The 10,511-nt window shown below is 43.8% G+C and overlaps 1 protein-coding gene across 1 annotated transcript in view; it reads left to right on the forward strand.

Moving 5' to 3' along the window:
- The first annotated feature begins 859 nt into the window (after positions 1-859).
- The window catches only part of PLA2G4E (phospholipase A2, group IVE), a 48,397-nt gene continuing 38,745 nt past the window's right edge, over positions 860-10,511 (forward strand). The window contains exons 1-3 of the mRNA XM_006883220.1: positions 860-892; positions 1,070-1,142; positions 7,237-7,373. Coding sequence (XP_006883282.1) covers positions 860-892; positions 1,070-1,142; positions 7,237-7,373 — 243 coding nt within the window. The remainder of the gene's footprint in view (positions 893-1,069; positions 1,143-7,236; positions 7,374-10,511) is intronic.

The following is a 10,511-nucleotide window of genomic DNA, read 5'->3' on the forward strand; positions in this document are numbered from 1 at the left end:
AAGCCATAATCAACATGGACCTGCCATGGGAGGCTTCTGGAGTCAAGGAGAGACTCACAGCTGAGTATGAGCACGAGTGCTCTCTCATCACCTGATGTCGTGGCCTTCTTTGTCTCTGCCCCATCACTCCTGACTCCCAGTATCCAGCACAGAGCCTGACAAATCATACCCTCAAAACCCAGACTCACTGTTTTGGAGCCAGTTCTGACTCGTAAAAATCTTCCATAGTTTCCAAGCCTGTGCATTTTGACAGAAGACTGCCCTTCTTTCTTCAAAAGAATGAGACACATTTAAAAAAACAAAACACAAAATTAACTGCTTCCCAGTCAGATCAGTCTCACAGTAACCCTCCATCAGGTTTCTGAGGATATAAATCATAATAGATGAGACTGTCCATCTATTTTACAAAAAGCTGCTGGAGATTTCAAACTGCTGGAGATGTGCAACCTTTAAATTAGCAGTGTAGCTTGCTACAGAGCTCCTGATAGGTTTGAAATGCTGATCACCAGGGCTCCTTGACATATAGTCGTGCTCAAAAATAACATCTGGCAGACAAGAGAGATGATAAGCGCCCTGGCCTGGAGCTAAGTCACTCAGTAAAGCATGCAAGGGACCTGAGAGGAGGACTCCCAGTGACCAAGTGTCCACTGTTTGTCACCTCTCTGAGTCACAGCTGTGCCTGTCAGCTTTTATGGATGAGGAGAATGTTTCTCGAGTGGCTAGATGAGGGTGCCAATGAGAAATTGTTCAATGAAGTAAAAAGGAGAATGAAAATGTCTCAGCATTCCCTGATGTGAGCATTTCGTCTGCACTTGGGATTGAAACCTCATTCATTCATTAACTCCTTTAACAATCACTTATGGAGCTCTTTCTATATGCCGGCATACTGCAGGTACTGGGTATATAAAGATGAAAAGTCAGTGTCCTCGGCTCCTAGAATCTTCCAGATAGGAAACACAGAAAAGTATGCTGGTGAGCAGCTGGGGGGAGGATGTGGGAAGGGCCTTCTAGCTGCATTGAGTTTGGAGTGATGCTTGAAAGCTGAGTCCACTGCCCTCTTACTCCACAGGAGGGACTATATCCATGCTATCTGCTGACAGTGAAGGTGATTCGGATGAAAAACGTCCGTCAGGCTGATGTCTGTGAGTATTTCTCTCCCTGCTTCCTTATACTAATGGGATTGAGATGGAGGGAGAGCTTGGCTAGAGAGATGGTCAGAGGGGTGCAAGTGTGCCTGCATCTATGTGCACACGTGTGCCTGTGCATACGTGTGTGTGTGTGCACACGCACATACACGTATGTGCTCTTCACTGAGGCAGCACTTCGGTCTTTGGTGATGTGGGGTTTGTATCCATTTATTCCCAGCTCATACTCCCTGCATCTCACTCTAGCTGCAACCATGGTACTACCACCCCTCTGTGTCTGAGAACACTGCTCCTCTTCTCTTTTCCATTTCCAGGCACTCCACCCTCTCTAGGAATCCCTTACAAGTGGTTCAAATTCACTTGTGGCTCTGAAGGAGAAAGATGGGCAACTTCCTCCTGTGTGCTTTACATCAGAAAACCAAAGGGGAGGGGTCAGCTATGACTCAACAGCAATGACAGAGTAAAGGGGAAGGAGAGGTCATTGGGCACCATAGAGTCAGCAGCCAATGCAGCCTGCTGAGCTAAGGCAGAGAGGGACAAACCCAGAGGAGGCTGGGCAATGGTGAGAGTCAGGCAGCCAGCAGAGGAGGGATCAGATGCCTTCCAAGTGATGGAATAAAAGGGACTGTGTTCCCAGAGGTACACAGTTCGAATCCACCAGATGCTCTGCTGGAGAAGGAGGGGCAATCTTGTTTTGTACCAGTCAGATCCGATTTGACAGTACACACAAAAATAATAATAAAAAAATATTTTTAAAGGTACTGTGTTATCTCCTGTGAGTACATATGTAGGTTGTGCTTTGGCAGAGGTGAGAAGAGGCTGGGAAACTGCTAGCAATTGCTACAATCAGGGACAGATTACCTACTAAGCAACAAAAACCAAAAACAAAGCCCAAACCGCCACCTCAAACTCATTGCTGTCGAGTCAGAACTAACTCATAATTGACCCTCCCTTTTTAAGGCTGTAAATTGCACAAGAGGAGATTGCCCATCTTTCTCATGAACCTGCTGGAGGACTTTAACGGGGGCTTCCTCATGCTTGCTTAGTAATCTGTAGTGAATGGTTTCACATTTGACACAAAAACCTTGTGAAACTGATCACTAAGGATTAGTATATGAGCACGAGGAGGCTCATGCTTACCTTGCTTACTAGGTACTCCATCTCTGTCCAGGCTTGTACATTTGAAAAGAGGCTTTGCTTCAGTAGGAAGGTACTACCAGCTTGGGAGAGAGACAGTTGACAGACACACCTAAAAGTGGAATCTTTGATGTACTGAGAAGCTGGGAGGAGGAAGAGAGGAAATGTGAAGTTGTTCACTATAGATGAGTAAATATGCACAAGTAAGCCAGTGCTTGCCTTGTTTATTGGCTAATCTGACACTAGCTCCAATCTAGGAATGAACTGGGACTCTGGAGATCAATCTGGGGAGGGCTGAAGAAGGGTAAAGTCCTGGAGCCGCAGCACAAGCAAAGAAGTCAGAGATCAGACCCCAACCTCCATCCACCTGGACTAAGTACCCAGGGCCTAGGCCACAGGAATATTCCAGCAAGCTCCAAATTTGGCTTTGTGCCTGCAAAAGACCTGGGGACTTCTCCTTGAACTTCCCAGGACTTTCCTGGCTCGCCAGTGCCCAGGAGGAAGTGGGTAATCTAAGGAGCCTGGAGTGTCTCCTGGGCCCAGAGATCCCACAATGTGTTACTCAGATGCCTTGCCCTTTCTTGGGCAAAGTTCACCCCACTCCTTTTGGGGATGATGACACTTGCCTCCAGCAGGCCTTAGCCTATTTCAGTTTCTCCTAGGTGTGCCCGCTACTGGTCCTTATGTTACCTAGCTGCACACTCCCTCTCTGCATGTCTGCACTTGCTGCTCACATCTTCCCATTGTCCAACCCCTTTCTTTTGTCTTCTCCCCACTGTGCAGATCCCACAGGCAGAAACAGGGGGAGAGCATATCACCTGAGAGACAGACTCAGTCTGACTCTAACACCCTCCTCCTCCCTTTCCCTGCACACTCTTCTGAAATAGAAACTGCCCTTTGAGGTCACCTGGTTTCCTTTAGAGACCTCCTTGCTGTTAATGTTTTCCTTCCATCCCTAGCTAAATTGAGGCCAGACCCCACAGTCCTCATAGGCTAGGCCAGAGTGCTGCAATTTCCAAGATAACCTGAGAATATATTGATGGTTTGAAGTTACCCTATCCCAGCTGGTTCTCTTTCATTGTGAAAAAAAAAAAAATGACCCCTTACCCGAATTAGTTCTATAACCTGGACTTGAGTTTCCTGAGATTTTAAAAAAGACTAAAAGGTTTACAGACACAGAGATTTGGGGATGCTGACTAAGAACAATAGGCATGTGTAGCCAGGCCCTAGGCAAGGGCTGGGAGATAGGCAGGCCCAGAAACTCGGAAACCTCCCAGCCGTGGGAGTGTATGTCCCTCTTGAGGAAAACACATTAAAACCCAAAGCAGCACCCTAAGGGATGTTGGACAGGTATCTCCAGAGGTATTAGAGAAACAATGTCCTGAAATCTGTAGAAGTAATTGCTTCTGCTTTGCCACCCACATTCCAGGAAAGAAATCATTCAACTGATGAAGCCCTCTCTCATCTCACAAGGAACAAGGATTAGAAAGCCCCTTTCTCACTCGAACACTCATTACCACTGAGTCAAAACCAACTCATGCTGATTCTACATCAGGTTTCCAAAGCTGTAAATCACAAGGGAACTGAGCTGCTGGTGGATTTGAACAGCCAGAGAAGTATAGCTTTTGGGTTAGCAGTGCAACTCCCTACAGACTAAGCTATCACCTTTAGTGCATGAAATTCTCAAAATTGGGTCATCATAACCGCTTTTCACTTCCAACCATGGTGGTAACTAACCTTAGAGTCAGCTAATCTACCGTAGACCTTTTAGCATCATCTGAGCAGAACCTCCCCTGTGAGATGCACTCTCCTTCCTAAACTCTGACAAAGAAAACAAAATACTCATCTCTGTAAAGGAAGCCGAAAAGCAAATTAATATTTGAAGATGGGTGATGTCTGACCAATCCTGTCTCTGTGTTTTAACACAACCTGAGACTTAAATTGTAGGCCAAAACTATTAAGACTTCATTTACGGGAAGAATTTAAGCATGGATGGGTGATAAAAAAGCTACTTTAGGGAGGAAGGGACTTTGGGTCCATCAAATCATGCCTAACAAGTGCTACAGAGTCAGTGAGTATAGAGTTGGAGGACACGGTGTGTACAGGAGACACACCATTGGAGAATGTTCTGGTAGGAGGAAATGCACAGAGAGGTGTCCAAGAGGACTGAGCAGGTCCCTGGCAAGCCTTCCTATCAGAACAGCAAGTGGATATGCCCTCAGCTTGCCTACACCTGCAGTCATTCAAAAAGGATTTCTGGGGAATGCTGATACAGACTACAGCAGGAAGTCAGGAGTTTCCATTCATTCATTTATTACATTTCTAGTGAATGATTACTATGTGACTCCCTCACAGAGTGTTCACAGAGCACTGGGGACACAGACAAGTCACTCTACTATATGGTGGAATGTAGCATGTGCTCGGCTAGGAGAATAGAGGGCCCTGAGCTGGAGGCACCAGATCCAGACTGGGCGATTCAGGGTGGTATTCCAGAGGAAGGTGTTTCTGAAACTTGAAAGAGGTACCAGAAGGGTGGGATAAAAGTAGAAGAGTCTGCCAGGCAGAAGGGATACAAATGCTTGAAGCTAAGGTTGCATGGGACTTCAAAAGACCTACAAGTGATGAACTGGGTTGAGGGGTATGTGGGTGTGGAGGGGGTGTGTGTGCACATTGTGGGGTAGGGAGTGATAAGGAGGGAGGAGAGGTGATGCTGAGACTGGGGAGCAAACAGGGACAGCCATGTTGAGGGGCTGAGACTTCTTACTGAAGCCAGTGGGAAACTGGACATTAAACTGGAGAGTAATAGCAGTCCCTGACTTCAAGCAGTTAAATCTTTGACTATAAGCCAAAATTTTGGTGGTTCAAACTCACCCAGGGGCTCCTTGTAAAACAGGTGTGGCAATCTGAAAGGTCGTAGCCTTGAAAACCCTGTGGAGCAACTCTATTCTGCATACAAGAAGTTGCTGCAGTTGGAAGTTACTTGGCAGCCAGGCTGGACACCATGTGATAGAATTTGATGCAACAAACTTATGTATTTTAAACAATTTTTAAATAAACATAAATGGTTGCGATATATGTGGATCTCTTCAGATGGGATACACAGGAAAGAGATGATAGAGAAGTTCATTATCTATCATCAGTTAGAACAAGGCCAGGGACTGATTGTGCTGTGGAATATACTATCCATTGCTTCCATGCAAGTTCAAGTTGAAACCGAAGACAATTAAAACAATCATACAAGAGCCAAAATATGACCTTGAGTTGTTGTTGTTGTTGTTATGTGCCGTCGAGTCGTTTCCGACTCATAGCAACCCTATGCACAACAGCCCTAAACCCTGCTCTATCCTGCGCCAACCGCACTGCCTCTGACACACCCATCCCGATTACCCCAGTCAGTGAATCAATCCATCTCATAGAGGGTCTTCCCCTCCTGCGCCGTCCCTCCACCCTCCCAAGCATGATGTCCCTCTCCAAGGACCCGTCCCTCCTGGCAACATGTCCAAAGTATGTCAGATGAAGCCCCAGAATCCTTGCCTCCAAGGAGTAGCTTGGCTTAATCCTCTCCAAGATGAATCTGTTTGTTTTCCTGGCAGCCCATGGTACATTCAGTACCCTTCTCCAGCACCACAGCTCAAAAGCATCCACTCTCCTTCTGTCCTCCCTAGTCATTGTCCAACTCTCTGATGCATAACAAGCGATTGCAAAGACCATGACCTGTATCAGGCGCACCTTAGTCTCCAGAGAGACACTGTTGCTCCTGAGTACCTTTGAGAGGTCCCTAACAGCAGACTTTCCCATCGCGATACGCTTTTTGATTTCCTGACTGCTGGTGCCAAGAGTGTTGACTGTGGAGCCAAGCAAAGTGAAGCTGTGAACACTCTCAATCTCTTCGTCATCCATCCTGACACTGCCAATTGGTCCAGTGGCGAGAATCTTTGTCTTCTTGACATTGAGCCTCAGTCCATACTGAAGGCTGCAGTCCTTGACCCTTTGCAGCAAGTGCATGAGGTCCTCCTCAGTTTCAGCAAGCAGGGTTGTGTCATCTGCATAACGCAGATTGTTAATAGATCTTCCACCAATCCTGATGCCACAATTCTCCTCATAGAGCCCAGCTTCTCGGATAATCTGCTCTGCATACATGTTGAAAAGGTATGGAGACAGGATGCATCCCTGGCGTACACCCTTCTACTTGAATTTAGAGAATAGAATTCTTTATTCAAGAATAGATTTGATGCATTGAACACTAAGGAATGAAGACCAGATAAATTGTAGGAAAAATTCATATAATTGAAAGACATACATGAAGAAAGGACTTGGGTGTGAAGAGCTTAGAGCTCAGCAGGGCACTGGAGGCATTAAGACACATGGAGAGAGTTGACCTTGCTTCTAGATCCTCCTGGTCAGCTTATCCCTTTACCGCAGAGGAGTTTCTTAGCCAATTCATGTTGTTTGTTGTTGTGTACTGTAGTGTCAGGACTGACCCATACATGACCCTCCAGCAGTTTTCAGAGGCAGTTAATCACATGAAAGGAGATTGCCCAGCCCTTCTCCCATGGGGCAGCAGATGGCCTCTAACCATTTATTTGCCTTCGGGATTGCAACACAGCTACTTGCCACTGGCCAATTCATAGAAGGCAGTATTCCTTCCTAATACCTGACAGTTATCTGTAAGACAATATCTTATCTAAACCCAGCAGCACTTTTCTCCTCAAGCCAAGGTACTTCTTCTAATAAGAGTCAGAGGCCATCTGTGTCCAAACAATGGTCACTGAGACCTAGACTACCCTCTGTAGAACCCATAACCTCTAGTCTGAGAACTTTTCATGGTTCTGAGACACAGGTCTCTGGATTCAAACCTGTGAGTTGGGATAGGACCTGGAGATGAATGGAGGCTTACTCTGGAAATGACTTATCAGAAATTCTAACTCCATAACCTCTCCTTTTCGTTGGACAGTGAGCCAGACAGACTGCTATGTAAGCCTCTGGCTGCCCACTGCCTCCCATAAGAAGATGAGAACTAAGACCATCTCCAACTGCCCAGACCCAGAGTGGAATGAAACCTTCAATTTCCAGATCCAGAGCCAAGTGAAGGTAGGATATAAAAGACTGCACATGTCTGTCCTGCTTGCATTTTCATTCCCTTCTTTGCCCATTTGCTTATTTGTACTTCTTATACTTATTTGTCAGGGAGTTCTGGTGGCATAATGGTGAGGGACTGCACTGCTGTCCCTAAGGCACATGGTTCAAATCCACCAGCTGCTCCACAGGAGCAATTTCCTCCCATGTGATTTATGGTCTCAGAAAACCCATTGGGGGTCAGCTATGGATCAGTTCCAAATCGATGATACAGAACAACATGCTTATTTGTCATCCTCTATCTATCACCCTTTCCTTTTACCAACCTGTCCTCTATGCTTTTTTGTCTTGTCTCTCTGTGTTGACTAATCTTCTACCTTCCTTCCTGTCTCCCTTATTTATCTAAATTGCTACTAAAATTAGGTGTCTCTTGATCAAAATAGAGTTAAATCCTTTTCAAAACAGAATGTGTCTGTTCATATCCTGTGCCCATTTTTCAATTGGGTTATTTACTTTTATCTTGTAGTGGTGCTCGAGTGTTTTATAAATTCTAGATATAAGTCCCTTGACAGACATGTCATTATCAAATATTTTTCCCTAGTCTGTGGCTTCCCTTTTTACCCTGTTAGAGACATTTTTGGATGTGCATAGGGATTTAATTCTTAGAAGGTCCCATTCATCTATTTTATCCTCTCCTGGTTGTAGATTTTCCAGGATGCTTGGAAGACTGTTGATGCTATGGGTTAGGACTTCTAGAGTCCTTCCAAGCTTTTCTTTAATGAAGTTTATAGTCCTTGGTTTTAGTCCTAGGTCCATAATCCACTTTGAATTGGTTTTTGTATATGGAGTGAGGTTTGGATCTTGCTTGAGTTTTCTGCAGATAGTTTTCCAATTTCACCAGCACCATTTGTTAAAAAGCCTGTCATTTCCCCACTTAATTGATTTGCCCTTGTCAAAAACAGTTGACCATAGATCGTAGATGGACTGATTTCTGGATTCTCAATTCTATTCCATTGATCTATGTGTCTGTCATTGTATCAGTACCATGCTGTCTTGACCGCCACTGCAGTGCAGTTTGATTTGAAATCAGGGAGTGAGGTGCCACCTACCTTGTTTCTCTTTTTAAGGAGTGCTTTGCTTATTCTGGGCCTCTTTCCATTCCAATTGAAATTGGAGATTGCCTTTCCCATCTTGTTGAAGAATGGAATTGGTATTTATATTGGGATTGCATTCAAAGTGTAAATTGCCTTTAGTAGTACTGTCATTTTCACAATATTGAGTCTTCCTATCCATGAGCAAAGGATATGCTTCTACCTTTCCAGTTATCTTTTTGTTTCTTATAATAATGTTTTATTATTTTCTTTGAACAGATCCTTTGTGCTTCTGGTTAGGTGGCAAACAAACACATGAAGAAATGTTCAAAATCCCTAGCTCTAAGAGAGATGCAAATTAAAAAAACTAAGATATTATCTCACCCCAGTAAGAATAGCAAAATTTAACAGAACAGCAAACATCAAATTCTGACAAGGTTGTAGAGAAACTGGGACCCTTTTTCACTGTTGGTAGGAGTGTAAAATGGTGCAAACACTATGGAAGGCTGTATGGCACTTTCTCAAAAAGTTGCAAATAGAAATACCATTTGACCCAGCAATTCCACTACTGGGAATTTACCCTAAAGAAACCATAACTGCCACCCAAGCAGATATATGCACACCCATGTTTATTGAAGCTTTGTTCGCAATAGCAAAGAGCTGGAAACAGCTCAAGTGCCCATCAACAAACAAATGGATAGAGAAGCTCTGGTACATTCACATGATGGAATACTATGCAACATTGAAAAACAAGGAACTCATGAAATATTATGCAAAATGGATATCCCTTGAGGACATTTCAGTGAGTGAAATATCTCCGTCACAAAAGAACAAATATAGAATATGGCCACTATTGTAAAACGGCACTGACATTGGGGTTGAGGGAAGGGAAGAATGATGTATATTGCTTTGAAACAGATGGGGGAGAGAACTGTTTAAAAGGGATATATGAACGGGTATTCTTGTCATTACAGAAGTTGAAGGCTGCATAGCGGAGTGGACTTGGGGGGAGGGATTTTCTTATTCTTTTCAAAGAGAAGAGTTAATTGGGGGAGAGGGGTTGGGTAGGGAGAAAAGTCTCTGTATACTTTCATGAAAGTTAATTAAAAACAAACAAACACACAGAATGTGTCTCCAGTACCTTCAAAATAGGCTTCAAGCAAAAGAATACACGAAAAGGAAGGATAATCTTATTGGAGACACAGTTGGTTTTCTAATAATTACCCAAGGTTTCATTCTTCTAGAAACTCCAGGACTGCTTTATGTCCTATGGATAGAAACCTAAGGGGCAAATCGAGCCCCAACACACATCTCATCTCCCAGATCTTGGAATAAGAAACTTAGAAGCTAGTCCATATCATCTGAGACTATTGACCTAAAAAAATTATTTTTAGGTAGAAAAAGTCTCCTATATTATTTCTAGATTTTTTTTAAAAAAATAATCATTTACCAATAATTATAAATGACATTTTAAAATGTCTTCTCAAATATTTCTTTAATTCTTCCATCCACTCTCTGAGTTAGAAATAACTGGAATTATTAACTGTGTTTTGAGTAAAAGTTTACAAGGCCATTGGTTTTCCATCAATATAGATTTTGTTTTATGGTATTGATTATAGTCCCCATTAACAGCATCCTTGTGACCCTCATGGCCTTTCATCCTTCTATCCTGTCCCTCCTGCTTTCTATACTTTCTCTGTAAGCCAATATTGTCCTTGTGATCTCATATCACTGTTACAATGAACAAGTACCTTCCTGGTGCTATTGTTTATCTTAAAAACATATGTACTATTGTTTATCTTAAAAACATATGTAGTGTTTGACTGAAGGTTGAGCTACAGAGGGGACTCTGTTCCAGGCTCAAAGGGTTACAGAGATCATCCCTCTTAGAGTCATCAGCAGTGATGGCCTGACACAATCCTGTTCTTCTGGCTATACAGTTGAAGATCATGTGGTCTCGTTAGAATATGGGAAACCTGTACTTGGACCAGGACGCAGTCCTCAGAACAGAGCCGGGTAACACCACATGGTTCAAATCAGGAAGCAGGGGCATCAGGGATGT

Source organism: Elephantulus edwardii, unplaced genomic scaffold (assembly GCF_000299155.1).
Source record: "Elephantulus edwardii isolate Elephantulus edwardi_28Jun2011 unplaced genomic scaffold, EleEdw1.0 scaffold00026, whole genome shotgun sequence".
Lineage (NCBI taxonomy): Eukaryota > Metazoa > Chordata > Mammalia > Macroscelidea > Macroscelididae > Elephantulus > Elephantulus edwardii.